This window comes from Scyliorhinus torazame, chromosome 5 (genome assembly GCF_047496885.1).
Source record: "Scyliorhinus torazame isolate Kashiwa2021f chromosome 5, sScyTor2.1, whole genome shotgun sequence".
In the NCBI taxonomy this organism is placed as follows: Eukaryota; Metazoa; Chordata; class Chondrichthyes; order Carcharhiniformes; family Scyliorhinidae; genus Scyliorhinus; species Scyliorhinus torazame.
The window spans coordinates 8572881-8599692 of NC_092711.1; the positions used below are offsets into that span (position 1 = coordinate 8572881).

The window sequence follows — 26812 nt, forward strand, 5'->3', positions numbered from 1 at the left end:
TGCCTGCCCATTCACTCTATCCACGCGCCTCGTAATCTTGTCGACCTCTATCAGGCCCCCCCTCAACCTCCATCTTTCTAATGAAAACACTTCGAGTCTATTCAGCCCCTCCGCATAGCTAACATCCTCCAGGCCAGGCAGCATCCTGGTAAACCTCCTCTGCCCCCTCTCCAAAGCCTCCACCTCCTTCTGGGTAGTGTGGCGACCAGATTTGTGCGCAGTATTCCAAGTGGGGCCTAACCAAGGTTCGATACAACTTCGCTCCAGAGTCCCCACCCGACATCCATCCCTCGTTCTTCCACCCACCTTCTCCCGTGTTTCTCCCAGTGGGGAGCGAGCCCTTTCTAATAGTCGTCTGTACAGGAACCCGCAGTTTCCCCCTCCCAGATTGCCTGCGTCCAGTAGTTCCCCTGACATTGTGCGTCACGGGGTCCGTGGGTATGATGTCGTCTCTGATGTGTTATGTACTCTGGGAATAACACAGGCTGCAACTTGATGCAGCTTTGACCAAAAGATACTCCAGACTTTAAAGTAAGTTCAATGTGATTTATTGAACCATTAGCACAGTTCTACATGAGTCCGACTCTCCTGCTAATCCTGCTATAGTAACTCAGTCTAACTAACCAGTCTGCTCTAAGCCACGTGGCGGGTGTGATGCTTTTGATCTGCCCCTGTCCTTCTCTCTAAGTGTCGCCTGTGGTCGGTCGGATGCTACCATGTAGATCTCAAATCTCTGCTTGAATGCACGCCAGTTGGCACTGAGATTGCGTGGTACCTGAGCTGGTGAGGAACCGGAATCTCGATCATCTTGCCTGGGTGGTGTTGCTGGTAGTCACGGATCTTGCTGAGTTGAACTGTATCGATTCAACAGCCACTACTGGTACCATGTTGCGTTATGTACTCTGGGAATAACACAGGCTGCAACTCGATGCAGCTTTGACCAAAAGCTACTCCAGACTTTGAAGTAAGTTCAATGTGATTTATTGAACCATCAGCACAGTTCTCTATGAGTTCGACTCTCCTGCTAATCCTGCTATAGTAACTCAGTCTAACTAACCAGTCTGCTCTAAGCCACGTGGTGGGTGTGATGCTTCTGATCTGCCCCTGTCCTTCTCTCTAAGTGTCGCCTGTGGAAAGAGACAGAGCATGTGTGCCCTGTCCTTATATATGGGTTGTGTAATGCCCCCTTGTGGTAGTGTCACCTCTGGGTGTCTTGACTGCCCATTGGCCGTGTCCTATTCTACATGTTCATTAGCTGTATGTCTGCATGTCATGACATCTCCGGTGCTCCCTCTAGTGTTTACTTCATTGTAGTGTATATACATTAACCCCTTGTGTATTTACAGTGATGCATATCACCACAGTCTCCATGTAGGTGTCGCAGCTCGTACCCGTTGGGTAGCTGTACTCTCTCTGTCAGCTCCTCTATTGTCACTAGTCTGTCCTCTGTGGGGAGGTCCCTAACAGCCAGTATCAACCCCGCCCCTCCTCCCCCCGGGCCTGTCTCCACTTCCTGAAGGTGGCGACCAGCACAACATGCGGTTGGCCGCAGATGGGGCGGGGGGGGAGCACGATGGACATTTCGGCCAAACTGAAGTGCTACTTCGCCCGGTTCGAGGTTCGGAGTGTGGCTCCCACCTCTGGGCTTGTTGAGTGTTTGGCTGGTGGGGTCGGGAGCGTTGCCCTGGCTGGGTTCTCTCACCCATCCCCTCACTCAAGGTCTGCCTTTCCCCCCCCCTCCCCGGTTCACCGAGAAGACCCCACTCTCCGCCCAGGTTGGGTTTGTAGCCCGAGAAGGCTCCAAACTCTCTCAGGAGCTCCCTGATCCCTCCCCATGTCGCTTTGCAGGTCCGCCGTGTTGAGGAGCAGGTCATCCACGTAGAGCGAGACTGTGCTCTCCGCCTCCTCTGCGTGTACCCTTCCAGCTCCTCGCCGCTCTGAGGGCGATCGCCAGGGGCTCGATTGCCAGGGTGGATCGGAGCAGGAACAGCGGGCATCCCTGCCTTGCGCCTCTCATAGAATTATCATAGAATTTACAGTGCAGAAGGAGGCCATTCGGCCCATCGAGTCTGCACCGGCTCTTGGAAAGAGAACCCTACCCAAGGTCAACACCGCCACCCTATCCCCATAACCCAGCAACCCCACCCAACACGAAGGGCAATTTGGACACTAAGGGCAATTTATCATGGCCAATCCACCTAACCTGCACATCTTTGGACTGTGGGAGGAAACCGGAGCACCCGGAGGAAACCCACGCACACACGGGGAGGATGTGCAGACTCCGCACAGACAGTGACCCAAGCCGGAATCGAACCTGGGACCCTGGAGCTGTGAAGCAATTGTGCTGTCCACAAGGCTACCGTGCTGCCCTGGTGGGCCGTGAAGTATACAGTGAAGTATTACAGTGAAGTATATCACCCCAATCACCTCCGGGGTCCTCTCCCCGGATGGGGTCATTATCACCTTAGCAGTTAGCTGTCTATCCTTGACCATCTGGTCCTCTGCGACCACCTCCGGTTCGGAGTTCACCAGCCACTTAGCCAGAACCTTCGCCAATATCCTCGCGTCCACGTTGAGCAGCGAAATGGGTCTGTATGATCCACGATCCATCGGGTCTTCATCTTTTTTGCGTATCTGCGATATCGTGGCCTGGCTTAGCGTTGGGGGAAAGGTCCCCTCGCTTGCGAGTCGGCGCACATCTCCCGTAGGTACGGGGCGAGTGCTGTCCTGAATTTCTGTTTGCAGTCCGTCGGGGCTCCTTCCTCCCCTGCATGGAGCTGTTGCTCTCCTTGGCCTCTCCCAGGTCTATTGGTGCTTCCAGCTCCCTCTGTAGCCATCTGGGATGGCCACTTACGACAAGAAACATGGACGGTCGCAAAGCCTAATGGGAAATGTGGACAATGTAAGATTCAGGCAGGCACAGAGCCTGAATGTATATTTGTGAGCACAGAATTCAGAATCGAACCCCCCCCCCCAACCGATTAGCATTTTAATGGCCCATCTCCATTGTTGCTAACTTTTGGTTGGCTCTTAATTCGTAATTGGCTCTGTTTTATAATCTTTGCTCTCGAGTCGCCAGGTATCTTTATGATACCGCCACGAGGTTCAAGTTCAAGTAATGATCAATAATTCAATACACCAATTAGTAAGATTCAAATCAAAGCACATTTATTACACACAGTAAATCACTACTCATGCATAAACTCTACTTTCTAGGCTATTCCTATCACTAAAAGGCCTATACTTAGCTTTGGAATTGGCCCACCAGGTCAGGGGAACAAATGGCCTTTCGTTCAGGTGCTGAGTCTGCAGGATTCAAAAGCTGGTATGGACTGGTAGCTAGGAGCGCCCATCTCGTAGCGAGCGTTGACTTGCGACTTGCTTGGCGGCAGCGAGGCAGGTCACTGTCAAGGGTTGGTTCAAATTGCTGAGTGACCCTGCCAAAGAAGGACGATTTGAACTCGGGGGCTTTACTTTCTAGTCCCCAGGGGCTTCCCGCCCTTCGGGGCGGACCCCGTACCTGGTTCCAAGTGATTGGACTATTTTCCGATCACTTGGATCGATTTCTCCAATGCTGGAGCGGTTCCCTGATCGCTAGGCGGTCCTAAATGTCCATTGGCCTTCCTTTGTCTTGGCCCCTGCTGGCGCCGAGGAGTCTGGCTTGGCTTTATTCACCTTAACTGTTGCCATTGTGCCTGGGAATCGCTCATTACTATGCAGATGGCTGCTGGTTTCCATACTGTCTGGTTGTTTTGCAGGTTTCAATATTCATGATTTTTGTATTTGCTAATCTTTGCCTGTGTTGGCTGAATTTCCCTTCAGCCTTTGCGGTTCTCCATTTTAAGTCGGGGAAGTAGCCAACCCAGGTGGCTACGCCGTAAGACAAAGGATTGATACTCAGGTAACCGACACAAGTCCAGACATTTCGGCGCCACTCCCTGTACTTAGGAAGCATCAACAACAGGGTCAGTGACCGCTTAGGACACGCCCGGCCATCAAGGCACCCGCCCCTTTATTGGCTCGGATCGAAGGCAGTGATCGGGAACTGCCCAATTAGTGGGGTCCAAAGCTAAGGACCGCCCAAAAGAGCGCGAAACCCCCACAAGGATAAAGAGAGACACTGCCATGCGTTCGATCTCTTTTGTACCTGGCCCTCCGGCAACGATCATCTCCAATCGCAACACCACGACCAGAAGCAACTCCAAGTTCAACGCTCGCTCCCAGACGGATGAGCCCAGCTGAGCAGCAGTTACTCCTCCAGACCCGATAGATCCAGCTTCGAACAAGGGCCACTGTTCCTCTGACCTAAGCGGGGTGCCTGAATTTAAGTACAGGTTGTCATAGTTGTTAGGTGTAGTTTAGCTCGTAGTGTTGCATGTGTAAGTTAAGATTGTGTGTAAATAAAATACCCTTGATCTTGAACTAACTAACTGGTGTTTGGCTCTTTGATCGATACCCGGTTGAACCTTGTGGTGGTATCGTTTGATATCTGGCGATTAAGAGCAATGTAATATCGATATCGAAAGAAAGGAGGGCAAACTCACTGACGGCCATATTTATAGCAAGAAAAAAGGCGACACCTCTGTCTGTCGTTCCCCCACAACTGGCAGGTCCAGTCCATCGAGGAACTGTTTTATCCCCGTGTCCATGACGGGGGCATCAGAGGTGTACAGCCCTCGGTAAAAGGTCTCGAATGTTTCATTGATCGTTATTTGATAAAGTTCCCCGTAGTAGGCTTATGCAGAAAGTAAGGAGGCAAGGGATAGTGGGAAATTTGGCCAGTTGGATAACGAACTGGCTAACCGATAGAAGTCAGAGAGTGGTGTTGGATGGCAAATATTCAGCCTGGATCCCAGTTACCAGTGGTGTACCGCAGGGATCAGTTCTGGGTCCTCTGCTGTTTGTGATTTTCATTCATGACTTGGATGAGGGAGTTGAAGGGTGGGTCAGTAAATTTGCAGACGATGCGAAGATTGGTGGAGTTGTGGATAGTAAGGAGGGCTGTTGTCGGCTGCAAAGAGACATAGATAGGATGCAGAGCTGGGCTGAGAAGTGGCAGATGGAGTTTAACCCTGAAAAGTGTGAGGTTGTCCATTTTGGAAGGACAAATATGAATGCGGAATACAGGGTTAACGGTAGAGTTCTTGGCAATGTGGAGGAGCAGAGAGATCTTGGGGTCTATGTTCATACATCTTTGAAAGTTGCCACTCAAGTGGATAGAGTTGTGAAGAAGGCCTATGGTGTGCTCGCGTTCATTAACAGAGGGATTGAATTTAAGAGCCGTGAGGTGATGATGCAGCTGTACAAAACTTTGGTAAGGCCACATTTGGAGTACTGTGTACAGTTCTGGTCGCCTCATTTTAGGAAGGATGTGGAAGCTTTGGAAAAGGTGCAAAGGAGATTTACCAGGATGTTGCCTGGAATGGAGAGTAGGTCTTACGAGGAAAGGTTGAGGGTGCTAGGCCTTTTCTCATTAGAACGGAGAAGGATGGGGGGCGACTTGATAGAGGTTTATAAGATGATCAGGGAAATAGATAGAGTAGACAGTCAGAGAGTTTTTCCCCGGGTGGAACAAACCATTACAAGGGGACATAAATTTAAGGTGAAAGGCGGAAGATATAGGAGGGATATCAGAGGTAGGTTCTTTACCCAGAGAGTAGTGGAGGCATGGAATGCACTGCCTGTGGAAGTAGTTGAGTCGGAAACATTAGGGACCTTCAAGCAGCTATTGGATAGGTACATGGATTACGGTAAAATGATATAGTGTAGATTTATTTGTTATTAAGGGCAGCACGGTAGCATTGTGGATAGCACAATTGCTTCACAGCTCCAGGGTCCCAGGTTCGATTCCGGCTTGGGTCACTGTCTGTGCGGAGTCTGCACATCCTCCCCGTGTCTGCGTGGGTTTCCTCCGGGTGTTTCCTCCGACAGTCCAAAGATGTGCGGGTTAGGTGAATTGGCCAATGATAAATTGCCCTTAATGTCCAAATTGCCCTTGGTGTTGGGTGGAGGTGTTGAGTTTGGGTGGGGTGCTCTTTCCAAGAGCCGGTGCAGACTCAATGGGCCGAATGGCCTCCTTCTGCACTGTAAATTCAATGATAATCTATGATTAATCTAGGAGAAAGGTTCGGCACAACATCGTGGGCGATCGCGGAGTATTCCGCTCCTACTATCCCTGGAAGCATCGATTTCCCCACTACAAAGAAATCGAGCCTGGTATAGACCCTGTGGATTGGCGTGTGAAGCGATGAGTCCCCTTAAAGCTGTACAGCTCGGGTGCCACTAGAGTAGTTTTACATAAAAATTAGTTTTTATGTAAATTAGTTTATTAAGGATTGAGATTAATTACAGAAAGTATACTGGGTAATCATTATGAACCATTAAAACCTGTATTTTAGGACATAGCCGTGATCAGTTGGCTACAAGCAGTGGTCACAATGCATGATGGGATTTAGGCTAGCTAAATTGGCCAGGTTTTTCAGACACAGGGGATGTGTGATCGGCAAATTACTAGTCAACAGATGTTTTTATCAGTTATGCCCCTTGTAACAGCTACATCCATCCGAGGAAACAGTCTCTGAACGTCCACTCTATCTATCCCCCTCATTATCTTATACACCTCTATTGTCGCCTCTCATCCTCCTCCGCTCCAAAGAGAAAAGCCCTAGCTCCCTCAACCTCTCCTCATAAGATCTATCCTGCAAACCAGGCAGCATCTCCTCTGCACCCGTTCCAATGCTTCCACATCCTTCCTACTTAAGGTGACCAGAACTGCACACAATACTCCAAATGGTACCAGCCCGTACCAGCCTCCCTGAACAGGCGCCGGAATGTGGCGACTAGGGGCTTTTCACAGTAACTTCATTTGAAGCCTACTTGTGACAATAAGCGATTTTCATTTCAAATGTGGTCTCACCAGGGTCCTGTACAGTTTCAGCATAACCTCCCGGCTCTTAAACTCAAGCCCCCTGTTAATAAATGCGAACACACTATATAGGCCTTCTTCACGGCTCGATCCACTTGGGTGGCAACTTTCAGAGATCTGTGGACATGAACTCCGAGATCTCTCCTCCTCCTCCACATTCTTCAGAACCCTGTGATCCGCATTCAAATTTGTCCCACCAAAATGAATCACCTCGCACTTATCAGGGTTAAATTCCATCTGCCACCTCTCAGCCCAGGTCTGCGTCCTATCAATGTCTCTTTGCAGCCTACAACAGCCCTCCACCTCATCCACTGCTCCACCAATCTTGGTGCCATCAGCAAATTTACTGACCCACCCTTCAACTCCATCATCCAAGTCATTGATAAAAATCACAAATAGCAGGGCTCCGATGCCCTCTGGGAGGGTAAAGGAAGTCACTTTGGATACCCTGGCTTTCTGAAAGATTCCATGGGGTAAAGAGCATGCCAGTTCTGCCACTCTGGCCCTCACGAACAATGGGCAGGATACTGAGATGGGGGAAAAACCCACTCCGGATGCTAAGACTGGTGTCAAGCCTTTTGCTAAACACAATGAGGCTCTTCTCATTTGGGTGCATAGAACATAGAACATTACAGCGCAGTACAGGCCCTTCGGCCCTCGATGTTGCGCCGACCTGTGAAACCACTCTAAAGCCCATCTATACTATTCCCTTATCGTCCATATGTCTATCCAATGACCATTTGAATGTCCTTAGTGTTGGGAGTCCACTACTGTTGCAGGCAGGGCATTCCACGCCCTTACTACTCTCTGAGTAAAGAAGCTACCTCTGACATCTGTCCTATATCTATCTCCCCTCAATTTAAAGCTATGTCCCCTCGTGCTAGACATCACCATCCGAGGAAAAAGGCTCTCACTGTCCACCCCATTTGAACCTCCTTGGGTCCACTGCCTCCGAGTCCCCCGGCAGGGACACAGGGATGAAACAGTTCCTCGATGGATTGGACATGCCAGTCGTGGGGGACGACGGACGGAGGGAGCTGGAAGCACGCAATTTTATTGGATAACATTTGGACGTGACAGCTTCAGGGATTGGAGCGCGTCCAAGTCGGTTGGGCTATTGATTTTTGGAAATTGTATAATTGATGTGTTTTTATCAGCGTTTAGTCGATAGGTATTGGCAAGCATCCAGATCTCCTCTCTCGTGTACATGAACGCAAGCTTGGGAAAATAAAACCATCTTAAAGCAAAAAGGGCAGAGGATACCGGAAGTCTGCAGAGGGATTTGGATAGGCTAAGTGAATGGGCTAGGGTCTGGCAGATGGAATACAATGTTGACAAATGTGAGGTTATCCATTTTGGTAGGAATAACAGCAAAAGGGATTATTATTTAAATGATAAAATATTAAAACATGCTGCTGTGCAGAGAGACCTGGGTGTGCTAGTGCATGAGTCGCAAAAAGTTGGTTTACAGGCGCAACAGGTGATTAAGAAGGCAAATGGAATTTTGTCCTTCATTGCTAGAGGGATGGAGTTTAAGATTAGGGAGGTTATGCTGCAATTGTATAAGGTGTTAGTGAGGCCACACCTGGAGTATTGTGTTCAGTTTTGGTCTCCTTACTTGAGAAAGGACGTACTGGCACTGGAGGGTGTGCAGAGGAGATTCACTAGGTTAATCCCAGAGCTGAAGGGGTTGGATTACGAGGGGAGGTTGAGTAGACTGGGACTGTACTCGTTGGAATTTAGAAGGATGTGGGGGGATCTTATAGAAACGTATAAAATTATGAAGGGAATAGATAGGATAGATGCGGGCAGGTTGTTTCCACTGGCGGGTGAAAGCAGAACTAGGGGGCATAGCCTTAAAATAAGGGGAAGTAGATTTAGGACTGAGTTCAGGAGGAACTTCTTCACCCAAAGGGTTGTGAATCTATGGAATTCCTTGCCCAGTGAAGCAGTAGAGGCTCCTTCACTAAATGTTTTTAAGCTAAAGATAGATAGTTTTTTGAAGAATTAAGGGATTAAGGGTTATGGTGTTTGGGCCGGAAAGTGGAGCTGAGTCTGCAAAAGATCAGCCATGATCTCATTGAATGGCGGAGCAGGCTCGAGGGGCCAGATGGCCTACTCCTGCTCCTAGTTCTTATGTTCTTATCCAGATTGTTGATGTGCCTGTTGCTCTCTGTGCTGGGTTGAGCCACAGGCAAGGAGCCCCATGTGGAAGCTGACTCAATGCACAGTTCTTGAAACCTCCCCTACGGCGTGGGGAACGAGAATTCCTTTTCATCTGGGTGCATGAACCTGCTTGGGTCCACTGCCCCCATGTGTTCCGTAAATGTTCCCAGTTTTGGAGTTAACCACCGCTAACCATGACATAACGTTACATTAGACCCACTTAAGCCCTCACTTCCACCCTATCCCTGTGTGTTTATAAACTTGTGCATTCTCGTGATGTCACACTTTGATGGACTTGGCTGGCAGCCAATCGGCTCCATTGAAATCCCGGGACTTGGCAAATACTGGGTGCGGATTGGTCCGGATTGTTCCGGGAGGCCCCTTGCTGTGTGACTCTGTCGGTGTGGGTTTCAGTTTGATCTGAGCCCAGGAGCTGAGCAGGACTCTGTTAAGTATCTCTCCAGGAAAGGGTGGAACAATCTGGATAAGACGGTTTTATTTTCCCAAGCTTGTGTTCGTGTACGCGAGAGAGGAGATCTGGATGTTTGCCAAGATCTATCGACTAAACACTGATCTTGGCTGGGATTCACTCTCCCTGTAAGGTTGCCAGATTTCTCTGGGGTCTCGTGGAAGCTGCTGTTCTGTTTAACTAAGACAAGCCATTGTGAAACTGAATGGGCCTTGAGTGTATCTTCCGTGGAGTAGGCCCAGGTCAACATAAGTTAAAGTGGCTCCCTTGAGAGGATCCCGCTGCCTGAGAATACGGCCTTAAGATCCAAACCAGCTGGTGGTTTCAACACTCAGTGCCCCAAGAAGATAGCCGACTACAAAGACTACAACCTCAGCAGATATTCATCTCACGCCCTTTTAATCCCCAGTACTTTGTTCTTTCCCCTTCCTCACCGTGTGTATCTGGATTTGGATTTTGTTTATTGTCACGTGTACCGAGGTATAGTGAAAAGTATTTTTCTGTGACCAGCTCAAACAGATCATTAAGTACATGGGAAGAAAAGAGAATAAAAGAAAATACATAATAGGGCAACTCAAGGTACACAATGTAACTACATAGACACTGGCATCGGATGAAGCATACAGGGTGTCGTGTTAATGAGGTCAGTCCATAAGAGAGTCGTTCAGGAGTCTGGTGACAGCGGGGAAGAAGATGTTTTTGAGTCTGTTCGTGCGTGTTCTCAGACTTTTGTATCTCCTGCCCGATGGAAGAAGTTGGAAGAGTGAGTAAGCCGGGTGGGCAGAGGCTCTTTGACTATGCTGCCCGTTTCCCCCAGGCAGCGGGAGGTGTAGATGGGAGTCAATGGATGGGAGGCGGGTTCGTGTGATGGACTGGGCGGTGTTGACGACTCTCTGAAGTTTCTTGCGGTCCTGGGCCGAGCAGTTGCCATATCAGGCTGTGATGCAGCCCGATAGGATGCTTTCTATGGTGCGTCTGTAAAAGTTGGTAAGGGTTAATGTGGACATGCTGAATTTCCTTAGTTTCCTGAGGAAGTATAGGCGCTGTTGTGCTTTCTTGGTGGTAGCATCGACGTGGGTGGACCAGGACAGATTTTTGGTGATGCGCACCCCTAGGAATTTGAAACTGCAAACCATTTATGGAGTTCAACCTTGATAAATGTGAAGTGATTCATTTTGGGAGGCCGAATTTGAATGCTGAATACAGGATTAAAGGCAGGATTCTTGGAAGTGTGGAGGAACAGAGGGATCTTGGGGTCCACATACATAGATCCCTCAAAGTTTCCACCCAGGTTGATAGGGTTGTTAAGAAGGCGTATGGTGTGCTGGCTTTCATTAACAGGGGGATTGAGTTTAAGAGCCATGAGGTTTTGCTGCGACTTTATAAAACCCTGGTTAGACCACGCTTGGAATATTGTGTCCAGTTCTGGTCACCTCATTCTCGGAAGGATGTGGATGCTTTGGAGAGGGTGCAGAGGAGATTTACCAGGATGCTGCCTGGACTGGAGGGCATGTCTTACGAAGAAAGGTTGAGGGAGCTCGGGCTTTTCTCACTGGAGCGAAGAAGGAAGAGAGGTGACTTGATAGAGGTATACAAGACGATGAGAGGCATGGATAGATTGGATAGCCAGAGACGTTTCCCCAGGGTGGAAATGGCTGTCACGAGGGTATATAATTTTAAGGTGATTGGAGGAAGGTATATGGGAGATATCAGGGTTAGGTTCTTTACACAGAGAATGGTGGGTATGTGGAACGCACTGCCAGCAGAGGTGGTGGAGTCAGAGTCATTCGGGACATTTAAACGACTCTTAGACAGGCACATGGACAGCAGTAAATTGAAGGGGCGTAGGTCAGGTTGATCTTAGATTAGGATAATTGCTCGGCACAACATCGTGGGCCGAAGGGCCTGAACTGTGCTGGACTGTTCTATGTTCTATCTCCACCTCGGCCCCGTTGATGCTGACAGGGGTGTGGACAGTACTTTGCTTCCTGAAGTCAATGACCAGCTCTTTAGTTTTGCTGGCATTGAGGGAGAGACTAGTGTCGCTGCACCACTCCACTAGGTTCTCTATCCCCCTCCTGTATTCTGACCCGTCGTTATAAGGTGGAGGGAGGTACGCTGTTTGGGGAATAATTAGATTGGCGGACCGTTGTTCTATTAGTACCGTTGCATGTTTTCTTGTTGTCCTTTCTTGTTATGGGCCAGGGTTCAGAGACCCCCAAAGTGTATCATGGAGTTCCCCTGACCCACAACTTTTAATAGATTGTGGTATGGGGAGCACACGGCCCACTCTACAGGTGTGGGACAGCAGAAATGGAAACGTATTTTATAAAGCTAAACCGTGTTTATTTTATGAACTCAAGTTGCCCTTTTTAAAACATACAGTGAACATCTTAGCAACCATCAATTCAAATACAACTCCCCAAAGAATATAACACTAAGTAATGCTTAATAACTTCACAAACAACATCCAGAAGACAAAAGAAACACCTTTTAACAGAAGCACATCAGGTTTACATTCACTACTGAGAACATTTATAATTCTGAATTCACCAAATGATCAAGAGATAGTCTTTTGATGGCAGAGAGAACAGCAGTACACCTCCGTCTGGCTTCAGCTCCAACACTGAAAAACGAAAACACACCCTGCAGCAAACAGCCTCAAACGAAAGTAAAAAGCTGACAGACAGCCCAGCTCCACCCACTCTCTGACATCACTGATAAACACCCATTTCTTAAAGGTACATTTCTTGAACACCCATTTCTTAAATGTACTCTCACATGCCAATATCATGGAGTTCACCTGACCTACAACTGTTCATCAATTTTGGTTACGATGCGCACACGAGCCTGCCTTTCAGGTGTTATTCAACAGAGGCCTTAAGCACCATTAATTAAAGACAACGTTTATTCTACAAATTTAGATAACATTTTTATAAACACACACAGTCAGCATTTTTATGAACTATAAACATAAATACCCCACTCAGCTACAGTACTCTATACGTAACCCTTAATTAACTCCCCCCTTTAACTGTTCCAATTTAATAACCAGATCAAGTTACAACCAGTACCCACTTTTCTCAGGTGTGGCCAGCACACAGCATTCAAGACCGCTTGTGTCCTTTCCAAAACAGCAGGTTTGAATTTCTTCCCGAAAGCAATTATCTTTTTTTCCCCCCCGAGTTATCAAGTACTCTGGAAGCAGCTTTTCAACCTGTGCTGCAGTACTAAACCAGTTCAAACTCAAAACGAAAGTAAAAAGCCCAGAGCCACAGCCCAGCTCCACCCACACAATGACATCACTGAAGCCATGCGATAAGACAAAAACCTTTCCGAACGGGACGCTCAATGTTCCATACGAATCTGGCGCCAGTAACTCATTACAGCAGTGCAGGGTGTAGAAGCCAGGTATTTCTAATACAACTAATATAGGTAAAAGATAGCTGTTTAAGCATAAATATTAAGACCCAGTTTTAAAGACCCATTTTAAATTCACTTATAACCTCAGGTCATCTCTGAACATACAGAGACATAAAAACAGCATGAAACATAGAACATAGGACATAGAACATTACAGCGCAGTACAGGCCCTTCGGCCCACGATGTTGCACCGACCTGTGAAACCACTCTAAAGCCCATCTACACTATTCCCTTATCATCCATATGTCTATCCAATGACCATTTGAATGCCCTTAGTGTGGGCGAGTCCACTACTGTTGCAGGCAGGGCATTCCACGCCCTTACGACTCTCTGAGTAAAGAACCTACCTCTGACATCTGTCCTATATCTATCGCCCCTCAATTTAAAGCTATGTCCCCTTGTGCTAGACATCACCATCCGAGGAAAAAGGCTCTCACTGTCCACCCTATCCAATCCCCTGATCATCTTGTATGCCTCAATTAAGTCACCTCTTAACCTTCTTTTCTCTAACGAAAACAGCCTTAAGTCCCTCAGCCTTTCCTCATAAGATCTTCCCTCCATACCAGGCACCAGATATATGAAACAGCATAATTCCATCGTAGATTAAAACAGCACAGTTGCAAGACAGTTTGACACTATACTTGTGCTGTCAGGTCAAGGACAGAGCTACACCATAGCAATGCCACAGCAATGTGAAGGCACCATTGTTCACAATGCAGATAACAGCTAAGTCAGCAGAAGACCAGTTTAAGCTGGTCACGATAACAGCACAGAATCGCATTCCATAACATGCACAATTAAAACATGTTGCACATTGAAGATGGACGGCTTGCCGTCAAATCGAATGTGTTTGAATCTAACCCAAACCAATTAGGATTATATTGGGGCGTAATTAGTCGACTTAAGACAGATATGAAAGTGTACAACTGAAAAGTTTCTCCCGGCCATTTTGGAGAGTGTGTTTTGTTTTAGTGTGTTTTTTGTGTTTTAGTTATGTTTTAGATTAGTTTTAGATTAGCTCTCTCGCTCTCTCTTTTTCATATTTCATGTTCAGACTTTGACCTTTTAAAAGTTATTGTCGAGCTGTCTGCCGAAGCAAGAATATAATGTCTGGGATTCTTTTGAAAGCTTCAAATTGTCTACGAATTGCCTTTTAAATGACTTTCAAATTGTAATCAATCGAAGACAAATAAAACAATTCTTATTGGCAGCTGAGAAGTTTTAACTTAAATTTCTACTGAGTGCCAGTAATCGCAACGTGCTGTTGGTAACCGAATAGTAGGAATCCTTCAGAGGGCCAAAGGTCTCACAAACTTTATTAGTTAACTCAGGGGCCTGTGGGACTGAAATTGACCGTGCGCTCGCCCGGGTTGTCGAAACAGCCTCGGAATAAAGGGGTGCTAATTTATGACTGAGATTAGGGGGGCCCATGAGTCTTTCAAACGCCTCTCCACAGGGAGCTGTAGGGGCAGAGTCCTTGTGTATATTTACGGCTGAGATAGACCCTTGATCAGTCCGGGAATTAAGGGGAAAGGGCAGGAAAGTGGATGTGAGGAATGTGGGATCAGCCCTGATCCAATTGAATGGCGGAGAGGGCTTGAGGGACCGAACGGCCTATTTTAGTGACAAACTCCGTGGAATGATTCGGAGGGCCCCTACTCATTCACGATCGAGACCGATTCTCCATGTACAATTGTTATAGATCATATTTCATATTTGTAACATTATTCAAAACCTTGGTTTTAAAATACATGCTAGCAGTGTGTCCGCTAACTCTGTGATTAAGGGGTCGTAAAAGGCGAGATCATCGTTCATTCCAACCATTTACTTGTCTTACGATTCACGATCAGGCCCCAATGCTGGACCAAACCCCCAATATTTTAGTTTATTGGAAACATAGGGGCTGTTTAGCTCACTGGGCTAGATCGCTGGCTTTTAAAGCAGACCAAGGCAGGCCAGCAGCACGGTTCAATTCCCGTACCAGCCTCCCCGAACAGGCACCGGAATGTGGCGACTAAGGGCTTTTCACAGTAACTTCATTTGAAGCCTACTTGTGACAATAAGCGATTTACACATTTTTTACATTACATTTACATAGACATGGAACATACAGTGCAGAAGGAGGCCATTCGGCCCATCGAGTCTGCACCGACCCACTTAAGCCCTCACTTCCACCCAATCCCATAACCCAATAACCCCTCCTAACCTTTTGGACACTAAGGGCAATTTATCATGGCCAATCCACCTAACCTGCATGTCTTTGGACTGTGGGAGGAAACCGGAGCACCCGGAGGAAACCCACGCACACACGGGGAGGATGTGCAGACTCCGCACAGACAGTGACCCAAGCCGGAATCGAACCTGGGACCCTGGAGCTGTGAAGCCACAGTGCTAGTCACCTATGCCACCGTGCTGCCCCTAAGACTAGGCGGAAAGAATGATTCATTCCAGGGGGAATTGGTCAAAGAAATAAGGATTTGAAATGAAAAAAATGAAATGGAAATCACTTATTGTGGCAAGTAAGCTTCAAATGAAGTTACTGTGAAAAGCCCCTAGTCGCCACATTCCGGTGCCTGTTCGGGGAGGCTGGTACGGGAATTGAACCCGTGCTGTTGGCTGTCTTGGTCTGCTTTCAAAGCCAACGATTTAACCCTGTGCTAAACCAGCCCCTGGTTGGTATTTCTTAAACCAAAACTTTATTATGAATATAGCATTGAACTCTTTAAATTCACACCCCAAAAGAATAGCTTGCAATTACCCCTCAACACAACTCTACAATTCCCCGTAAACAACAAGAAAAGGAACATACAGCTCTCTATCTAGGAACTTGCAGAGGTAGATTGGGGGAGACTGTTGGCAGGCAAAGGGACGGCTGGTAAATGGGAGGCTTTTAAAAATGTGTTAACCAGGGTTCAGGGTAAGCACATTCCCTTTAGAGTGAAGGGCAAGGCTGGTAGAAGTAGGGAACCCTGGATGACTCGAGATATTGAGACTCTGGTCAAAAAGAGGAAGGAGGCATATGACGTACATAAACAACTGGGATCAAGTGGATCCCTTGAAGAGTATAGAGATTGTCGAAATAGAGTTAAGAGGGAAATCAGGAGGGCAAACAGGGGACATGAAATTGCTTTGGCAAATAATGCAAGGGAGAATCCAAAGAGATTCTACAGATACATAAAGGGGAAAAGAGTAACTAGGGACAGAGTAGGGCCTCTTAAGGATCAACAAGGACATCTATGTGCAGAGCCACAAGAGTTGGGTGAGATCCTGAATGAATATTTCTCATCGGTATTCACGGTGGAGAAAGGCATGGATGTTAGGAAACTAAGGGAAATAAATAGTGATGTCTTGAGAAGTGTGCATATTACAGAGGAGGAGGTGCTGGAAGTCTTAAAGCGCATCAAGTTAGATAAATCCCCGGGACCTGATGAAATGTAACCCAGGATGTTGTGGGAGGCTAGGGAGGAAATTGCGGGTCCCCGAACAGAGATATTTGAATCATGGCAGTCACAGGTGAGGTGCCTGAAGATTGGAGAGTGGCGAATGTTGTGCCCTTGTTTAAGAAGGGCAGCAGGGAAAAGCCTGGGAACTACAGACCGGTGAGCCTAACGTCTGTAGTCGGTAAGTTGCTAGAAGGTATTCTGAGAGACAGGATCTACAAGCATTTAGAGAGGCAAGGACTGATTCGGGGCAGTCAGCATGGCTTTGTGCGTGGAAAATCATGTCTCACAAATTTGATTGAGTTTTTTGAGGGGGTGACCAAGAAGGTAGATGAGGGCAGTGCAGTAGACGTTGTCTACATGGACTTTAGCAAAGCCTTTGACAAGGTACCGCATGGTAGGTTGTTGCAGAAGGTTAAAGCTCACGGGATCCAGGGTGAGGTTGCCAATTGGATTCAAAATTGGCTGGACGACAGAAGATAGAGTGGTTGTAGAGGGTTGTTTTTCAAACTGGAGGCCTGTGACCAGTGGTGTGCCTCAGGGATCGGTGCTGGGTCCACTGTTATTTGTGATTTATATTAATGATTTGGATGAGAATTTAGGAGGCATGGTTAGTAAGTTTGCAGATGACACCAAGATTGGTGGCACAGTGGATAGTGAAGAAGGTTATCTAGGGTTGCAACGGGATCTTGATCAATTAGGCCAGTGGGCCGACGAATGGCGGATGGAGTTTAATTTAGATAAATGTGAGGTGATGCATTTTGGCAGATCAAATCAGGCCAGGACCTACTCAGTTAATGGTATGGCGTTGGGGAGAGTTATAGAACAAAGAGATCTAGGAGTACAGGTTCATAGCTCCTTGAAGGTGGAGTCGCAGGTGGACAGGGTGGTGAAGAAGGCATTCGGCATGCTTGGTTTCATTGGTCAGAACATTGAATACAGGAGTTGGGATGTCTTGTTGAAGTTGTACAAGACATTGGTACGGCCACACTTGGAATACTGTGTGCAGTTCTGGTCACCCTATTATAGAAAGGATATTATTAAACTAGAAAGAGTGCAGAAAAGATTTACTGGGATGTTGCCGGGACTTGATGGTTTGAGTTATAAGGAGAGGCTGGATAGACTGGGACTTTTTTCCCTGGAGCGTAGGAGGCTTAGGGGTGATCTTATAGAGGTCTATAAAATAATGAGGGGCATAGATAAGGTAGATAGTCAACATCTTTTCCCAAAGGTAGGGGAGTCTAAAACTAGAGGGCATAGGTTTAAGGTGAGAGGGGAGAGATTCAGAAGGGCCCAGAGGGGCAATTTCTTCACTCAGAGGGTAGTGAGTGTCTGGAATGGGCTGCCAGAGGTAGTAGTAGAGGCGGGTACAATTGTGTCTTTTAAAAAGCATTTAGATAGTTACATGGGTAAGATGGGTATAGAGGGTTATGGGTCAAGTGCGGGCAACTGGGACTAGCTTAATGGTAAAAACTGGGCGGCATGGACTGGTTGGGCCGAAGGGCCTGTTTCCATGCTGTAAACTTCTATGATTCTATGATAAAGGTCAGCAAGGCATAGGGTAATATTGGGGACCCTGTTAGAACTGATTCAGACTCTGGCTGAATGTCTTCAAGTCGCTGCTTCAAGTAGGCTGTCTGCTTTTAAAATATTACTACTCTTTTTTGAAACCATGACCACAGCAGACAAACACACTGTACCCTCCCCAGGCTTTTAACTCTTCGCTTGTCATTTTATTTAGAAGCCAATATATCCTCCAATCGTCACAAAACCCCTTAACAATCACACACCTACCCTCCTCATTTTCTCCTCCACACATTCTCCGCTCGGAAGGGAACCTTTATTGTTGACCAAAATTCAGAGGCTTTTTCCCAGGGTAAATTACTAGGTGACACAGGTTTAAGGTGCGAGACAGTGACCCAGCGGGCAATCGAACCTGGGACCCTGGTGCTGTGAAGCCACAGTGCTATCCACTTGTGCTACCGTGCCACCCATGTGGAGGCTTTAGAGAGGGCGCAGAAGAGATTTACCAGGATGTTGCCTGGTATGGAGGGCATTAGCCGTGAGGAGCGGTTGAATAAACTCGGTTTGTTCTCACTGGAACGAAGGAGGTTGAGGGGTGACCTGATAGAGGTCTACAAAATTATGAGGGGCATAGACAGAGTGGATAGTCAGAGGCTTTTCCCCAGGGTAGAGGGGTCAATTACTAGGGGGCATAGGTTTAAGGTGAGAGGGGCAAGGTTTAGAGTAGATGTACGAGGCAAGTTTTTTACACAGAGGGTAGTGGGTGCCTGGAACTCACTACCAGAGGAGGTAGTGGAAGCAGGGACGATAGTGACATTTAAGGGGCATCTTGACAAATATATGAATAGGATGGGAATAGAGGGATACGGACCCAGGAAGTGTAGGAGATTTTAGTTTAGACGGGCAGCATGATCGGCACGGGCTTGGAGGGCCGAAGGGCCTGTTCCTGGGCTGTACTTTTCTTTGTTCTTTGTGTTGCTCGCCCCCTGCTGGTCAGAAACGAGGCAAACAAGACTCTCCCACCCATTCCCACCTCAAGTTTAAGCGCTCCCTGTCATCCAAATGGGTTTGCTATATGATGTCGCCCTGATCCCAGGTGAGCATAGGGAGATCCCTGCCTTTGAACATAGAACATTCCAGCGCAGTACAGGCCCTTCGGCCCTCGATGTTGCGCCGACCTGTGAAACCACTCTAAAGCCCATCTACACTATTCCCTTATCGTCCATATGTCTATCCAATGACCATTTGAATGCCCTTAGTGTTGGCGAGTCCACTACTGTTGCAGGCAGGGCATTCCACACCCTTACTACTCTCTGAGTAAAGAACCTACCTCTGACATCTGTCTTATATCTATCTCCCCTCAATTTAAAGCTATGTCCCCTCGTGCTAGACATCACCATCCGAGGAAAAAGGCTCTCATTGTCCACCCTATCCAATCCTCTGATCATCTTGTATGCCTCAATTAAGTCACCTCTTAACCTTCTTCTCTCTAATGAAAACAGCCTCAAGTCCCTCAGCCTTTCATCATAAGATCTTCCCTCCATACCAGGCAACATTCCGGTAAATCTCCTCTGCACCCTTTCCAATGCTTCCACATCCTTCCTATAATGCGGCGACCAGAATTGCACGCAATACTCCAAATGCGGCCGCACCAGAGTTTTGTACAGCTGCAACATGACCTCATCGCTCTTAAACTCAATCCCTCTACCAATAAAAGCTAACACACCGTACGCCTTCTTAACAACCCTATCAACCTGAGTGGAAACTTTCAGGGATCTATGTACATGGACACCGAGATCTCTCTGCTCATCCACACTGCCAAGAATCTTACCATTAGCCCAGTACTCTGTATTCCTGTTATTCCTTCCAAAATGAATCACCTCACACTTTTCTGCATTAAACTCCATTTGCCCCCTCTCAGCCCAGCGCTGCAGCTTATCTATGTCCCTCTGTAACTTGTAACATCCTTCCGCACTGTCCACAACTCCACCGACTTTAGTGTAATCTGCAAATTTACTCACCCATCCTTCTACACCCTCCTCCAGGTCATTTATAAAAATGACAAACAGCAGTGGCCCCAAAACAGATCCTTGCGGTACACCACTAGTAACTGGACTCCAGTCTGAACATTTCCCATCAACCACCACCCTTTGTCTTCTTCCAGCTAGCCAATTTCTGATCCAAACTGCTAAATCACCCTGAATCCCATGCCTCCGTATTTTCTGCAATAGCCTACCGTGGGGAACCTTCTCAAACGCTTTACTGAAATCCATATACACCACATCAACTGCTTTACCCTCGTCCACCTGTTTGGTCACCTTCTGAAATAACTCAATAAGGTTTGTGAAGCACGACCTACCCTATTTGAGGAGGGGGGGGGGGGGGGGGGAGGAAAGCTGACTGACGGTGATCTAACCGGACAGACCACCGCACCTCAGGCGAAGGGCGAGGTGGAATTGAGAAGGCGGTGGGAGGTTTTTTTTTGCGGCTACCCTCAGCCCGTCCGGGGGGGGGGGACTGAACACGCCTCACTCGGCATCACGGAACCAGCCAACTGATAAGAGGTTCCCCTGTGCAGGGTCGGGGTGTTGGCCTGGGTAGGGTGGGGGGTGGCTCTGTCAGGGGGTGGATGCAGCCTAGATGGGCCAAAATGGCTTCCTTCTGCACTGTAGAGTTTATGCGATTCTATCTGGATCGAAGGGCTGAATGGCCGCAACCTGCTATTTCCAGTGTTAAATATGATTATTAAAGTTATTTCTCTCTAATAACACCTATATATGATTATTAAGGTTTCTACATCTGTAAACATTTATAAAATATCTTCATTAAATTTATTTCCCTTCATGTAGATGTGATTATTAAAGTTTTCTGTCTGCAGTGGGCATGCACGCCCCCTCTGGCCGAGATGGGAATCTGCAGGAGGGGAGGCCTCGCCCCTCCGCTTCTCATTGCTTGGAGGACCTGGAACCGGTGAGTCTTCCAGGCGCCGCCCTCTGTCATCGATCGCTCCCCATTGGCTGGCAGACCTGTCGGTCAGGCTGAAACCTCCAGGCACCGCCCACCTTCCACTCCCATTGGCTGGAGGACCATTCGGTCAGGCTGAGTCATCCGGGCGCCGCCCTGCCGCACCCATTGGCTGGAGGACCTGTCGGTCAGAATGTCCTGCCTCACTCCCGCTGCTATTGGTTGGGGGATCTGGCGGTCATGTGAGTCCTGCAGGCGCCGCCCCCTACCGACGTGCGCTCCCCTAATGGCCGGGCGACCTATCAGTCAGGAAAGTCATCCTGGAACCGCCTCCTCCTCCCATTGGCTGGAGGACCTGGCGACCCGCGGAAACCTCCAGGCGCCGCCCCCTGCCCACGGCGGCTGCCCATTGGCTAAAGCATCTGTCGGTCAGAGAAATTCATCCAGCCCCACCCCTCTCCAGCTCCGATTGATTGGAGGACCGACCGGAAGGCAGGATCCCCCCCTCCTGATTGGCCGGCCGGCCTGTCAGTCAGGGAGACGTATGGGGGGGGGAGGGAGAGAGTTGGTCACGTGCTGCTCGGACCCGCCGCCGCCGCCGCCGAAACCGGTCCACCACTGGCGGGTAGCCGGAGAGAGGAAGAGGGGGGGGAAACGGGAGCCGCCAGTTCGTATTGACTTCCCTCCGCGTCTCGCTCTCTCTCAGCCGAGATTTAAAAAAAAAAAATAAACCGCCGCTGATGGGGCGGGCGGGCGGGGGGGGCGGGGAGGATGGCCGCCTGTGCGCAGGCGTGGTCTGGGGTCGCACCGAGCATGCGCGGCTCCGGCGGTGTCGCGGCGGAGCATGCGCGCATCCGGCGGCGTCACTGAGCATGCGCTGGACTGGGCGACCTGATTGAGCATGCGCGGCTTCGGCGGTTGGCGGGGTTGCGACTGAGCATGCGTGGCGGATAGGGGGTTTTCAGGCGCGCGGGGCAGCCTGGGTAGGGCCGGCCGCCATCTTTTCCCCTCTTCCTCTGCATGGAGGTTGTCCCTGGGAATCCCCACCCACAAAGCAGAGGGAGCTTTTGTGACAGGATTAGTGATTCAGAGACCCACAGTCAACATTCCTGGGGGTTACCATTGATCAGAAACTGAACTGGACCCAGCCATATAAACACTGCGTCTCCCAGAGCAGGTCAGAGGCCGGGAATCCTGCGGAGAGCAACTCCCCTCCTGACCCCCCCTCCCAAAGCCTGTCCGCCATCTACAAGGACACAAGTCAGGAGCGCGATGGGAAACTCTCCACTTGTCTGGATGAGCGCGGCTCCCAACCACACTCGGGAAGCTCGACACCATCCAGGACAAAGCAGCCCCGCTCGATCGACACGCTGACCACCGACACTCGCTCCCTCCTCCCCCCCGACGCACAGCCGTGCGCACCGTCTACAAGACGCCCCGCGGGAACTCGCCGAGGCTCCTTCGACAGCTCCTCCCAAACCCACGGCCATTACCGTCTAGAAGGACGAGGGGGGCAGCAGACACACCCCCCACCACCTGGAGGTTCCCCTCCGAGTCACTCCCCATCCCGACTGGGGAATATATCGGCCGCTCCTTCACTGCGGCTGGGTCAGAATCCCGGAACGCCCGCCCTAACAGCACGGTGGGTGTACCTACACCACAAGGGACCGCAGCGGGTTCAGGGTGGCGGCTCACCCACCACCTTCTCCAGGGGGCAATTAGGGATGGAGATTAAATGCTGTGCCTGAGCTGGCACCCAGAGCACAATTGCTTCACAGCTCCAGGGTCCCAGGTTCGATTCCGGCTTGGGTCACTGTCTGTGCGGAGTCTGCACGTCCTCCCCGTGTGTGTGTGGGTTTCCTCCGGGTGCTCCGGTTTCCTCCCACAATCCAAAGATGTGCAGGTTGGGTGGATTGGCCATAATAAATTGCCCTTGGTGTCCAAAATTGCCCTTAGTGTTGGGTGGGGTTACTGGGTTATGTGGAGGTGTTGATCTTGGGTAGGGGGCTCTTTCCAAGAGCCGGTGCAGACTCGATGGGCCGAATGGCCTCCTTCCGCACTGTAAATTCTATGATAATCCCGTAATAAAATTAAAAAGAAAAGGTCGTAGAGAGTTTGTGTCTGTTAGATTTTTTAAAATTTTGAGTACCCAATTTTTTTTTCCAAATTAAGGGGCAATTTAGCGTGGTCAATCCAGCTACCCTGGGTTGACACGATCTTATAGACTGGCGGGGCAAATGTTCGTGTGTAAGTCTTTACTCCGGGTTTAACGTGCTTCTTCTCCGATCTTCTGCCGCAGGTGGTCGGTGATGGAGGACGCGCAGACCGGCAGCTCGGAGGAACCGGCCGCTCCGGAGGTGGGGGAGAAGCTGGAATCGCCGGCGGCAGCAAGGGGCCCCGGGGACAAGCCCTTCCACTGCCCAGGCTGTGGCCTGGGCTTCCGTCGCTCGTCCAACATGGCGCGGCACCGATGCCGGCAGGGTGCCGAGCGTCCCTATCCCTGCGGAGACTGCACCCGGGCCTTCAACTACCCGTCGGAGCTCGCCATCCATCGGCGCAGCCACACCCGGGAGAGGCCCTTCATCTGCTCGGCCTGTGGTAAGGGCTTCCTGTACTCCTCCAACCTGCTGACCCACCAGCGGGTCCACACCGGCGAGCGCCCCTTTGCCTGCCCGCTGTGCGGCAAGGGCTTCACCCGCTCCTCCAGCCTGGCGGCCCACCAGCGGGTCCACTCGGAGGAGCGGCCCTACCCCTGCGAGGGCTGCCCCCGCCGCTTCAAGAGCGAGAAGGAGCTGAAGATTCACCGTCGCCTGCACGAGGGGGAGAGGCCCTACCCGTGCGGGGTCTGTGGCAAGGCCTTCACCCAGCTGGCCGTCCTGCTGGCCCACCAGCGGGCCCACACGGGCGAGCGCCCGTTTGTCTGCGCGCTCTGCGGCAAGGCGTTCGCCCGCTCCTCCAGCCTGACCGCCCACGCCGGCGTCCACTCTGACGAGCGCCCCTTCCCCTGCGGCCGCTGCGACAAGCGCTTCAAGAGCTCCAAGGAGCTGAAGGTGCACGGGCAGGTGCATTCGGAGGAGAGGCCCTACCCCTGTGACGTGTGCGGCGAGCGCTTCCGACAGGCGCGCAACCTGCAGGCCCACCGCCGCACCCACACGGGCGAGCGGCCCTACGCCTGCTCCCTCTGCTCCAAGTCCTTCGCCCGCTCCTCCAGCCTGCTGGCCCACCAGCGGGTGCACAGCGACGACCGCCCCTTCCCCTGCTCCGACTGCGCCAAGCGCTTCAAGAGCGCCAAGGAGCTTGCCACCCACCGCCGGGTCCACACCGGCGAGCGGCCGTACGCCTGCTCGGTCTGCCCCCGCCGCTTCACCCAGCCCTCCATCCTGCAGACCCACCGCCGGGTCCACACCGGTGAGCGGCCGTACGCCTGCCCCCTCTGCCCCCGCCGCTTCATCTGCGCCTCCAGCCTGCTGAACCACCGCCGCACCCACACCCGCGAGCGGCCCTTCCCCTGCCCCGTGTGCGGGAAGTGTTTCCGACAGACCGCCAACCTGCAGACCCACCGGCGGCTCCACCTCTGAACCGCAGGGGGGTGGGGGGAGGGAGAGAGTGGGCAGGGGGTGAGGGAGAAATAGTGGGCGGCCTTGTGTCAGCGGTTAAACCCGCCATTCGCACCATCGCGTCTGCTAGCTTTCCGTGAGAGCGCCGCCTCGCCAAACTGTTCAGAAGAACGCTGGTAGTCTAGGTGTACAGGTCCACAGGTCACTGAAAGGGGGCGACACAGATGGAGAAGGTAGTCAAGAAGGCATACAGCATGCTTGCCTTCATTGACCGGGGCATTGAGTATAAGAATTGGAAAGTATAGTTGCAGCTGTATAGAACCTTAGTGAAATGAAATGAAAATCGCTTATTGTCACAAGTAGGCTTCAAATGAAGTTACTGTGAAAAGCCCCTAGTCGCCACTTTCCGGCGCCTGTTCGGGGAGGCTGTTACGGGAATTGAACCGTGCTGCTGGCCTGCCTTGGTCTGCTTTCAAAGCCAGCGATTTAGCCCTGTGCTAAACAGCCTCTAGTCAGGCCACACTTGGGGTATAGTGTTCAATTCTGGTCGCCACACTACCAGAAGGATGTGAAGGCTTTAGAGAGGGTGCAGAAGAGATTTACCAGGATGTTGCCTGGTATGGAGGGCATTAGCTATGAGGAGCGATTGAATAAACTCGGTTTGTTCTCACTGGAACGACGGAGGTTGAGGGGCGACCTGATAGAGGTCTACAAAATTATGAGGGGCATAGTCAGAGTGGATAGTCAGAGGCTTTTCCCCAGGGTAGAGGGGTCAATTACTAGGGGCATAGGTTTAAGGTGAGAGGGGCAAGGTTTAGAGTAGATGTACGAGGCAAGTTTTTTACGCAGAGGGTAGTGGGTGCCTGGAACTCGCTACCGGAGGAGGTGGTGGAAGCAGGGACGATAGTGACATTTAAGGGGCATCTTGACAAATACATGAATAGGATGCGAATAGAATGATACGGACCCCGGAAGTGTAGAAGATTTCCGTTTAGACGGGCAGCATGGTCGGCACGGGCTTGGAGGGCCGAAGGGCCTGTTCCTGTGCTGTACTTTTCTTTGTTCTTTGGTCGACACTCACACTCGGTCGCGGCCTCTGTGGGCATTCTTCCCATTTGCGCACGCCCCCCCCCCCTTCCTATTAGGGAGAGGGCCCGGAGGGAGATTTACCAAAATGGTCCCGGGAGGGGGTGTGGTATGTGGAGAGACAGAGAATAATAACAATCTATATTAGTGTCAGAAGTAGGCTTACATTAGCGCTGCAATGAAGTTACTGTGAAAAGCCCCTCGTCGCCACACTCCGGCGCCTGTTCGGGTACACGGAGGGAGAATTCAGAATGTCCAATTCACCTAACAGCATGTCTTTCGGGACTAGCGGGCACTGTTCCCCTTTCGAGCAGAGAAGGTTACTCATAGATTATCATAGAATTTACAGTGCAGAAGGAGGCCATTCGGCCCATCGAGTCTGCACCGGCTCGTGGAAAGAGCACCCTACCCAAGATCAACACCTCCACCCTATCCCCATAACCCAGTAACCCCACCCAACACTAAGGGCAATTTTGGACACTAAAAGCAATTTAGCACGGCCAATCCACCTAACCTGCACATCTTTGGACTGTGGGAGGAAACCGGAGCACCCGGAGGAAACCCACGCACACACGGGGAGAACGTGCAGACTCCGCACAGACAGTGACCCAAGCCGGAATCGAACCTGGGACCCTGGAGCTGTGAAGCAATTGTGCTATCCACAATGCTACCGTGCTGCCCTGCCCTTAAGGTGGGGGAGGGGCGGGGGGGGGGGGGGGGGGGAGAGAGAGAGATCGAATCTCGACGAACACCAGGAACGGGCGGGTGCAGGAAAGGTTGGGAGAGAGGTTAGTCTGCGTTGACTGGAGTTTAGTGAGAGACGACTCGATTGAAAAACCCTGAGGGGTGTTGACAGGGGCGGATGTGGGGAGGCTGTACGCTCTTGTGGGAGAATCGGCGGGGGGGGGGGGGCGGTTAACTGTTTAAAAATAAGGGGGTCGCCCCTATAAGTCAGAGGTGGGGAGGGTTTCTTTTCCTACAGGGTGGGTGGTGCGTTTCGGGAACTTTCTCTGGAACTCGCTGCCTGAACGGGTGATGGAGGCAGAGACCCTCAGAACATTGAAGAAGTATTTAGCTGTGCGCTCGCGATCCCTGGGCTATGGGCCGCAGGCTTGGGAAATGGGATCAGAATGGTTCAGTGGTTGTGCTTGACTTGGTGGGGCTGCAGGGCCTTTTCTGTGCGGTCGACCTCTCTGACGACCTCAGCGATTGGCGGAGCGCCCTCGAGGGCTCGATTCAGTGGGTGTTGAGAATCGCG

General features: G+C 50.4%; 1 protein-coding gene across 2 annotated transcripts; it reads left to right on the forward strand.

Moving 5' to 3' along the window:
- Positions 1-21462: 21462 nt before the first annotated feature.
- Positions 21463-26463, forward strand: LOC140418158 (uncharacterized). Of its 2 annotated transcripts, none has more exons than XM_072501576.1 (2): positions 21463-21578; positions 23211-26463. In XM_072501576.1, exon 2 carries the CDS (start codon positions 23221-23223, stop codon positions 24487-24489), a length of 1269 nt encoding a protein of 422 aa, XP_072357677.1. In that variant the 5' UTR covers positions 21463-21578; positions 23211-23220; the 3' UTR covers positions 24490-26463. The 2 variants fall into 2 exon arrangements, with proteins under 2 accessions (XP_072357677.1, XP_072357678.1); XM_072501577.1 differs by having other exon boundaries at positions 21481-21536.
- The last annotated feature ends 349 nt before the right edge of the window (positions 26464-26812 follow it).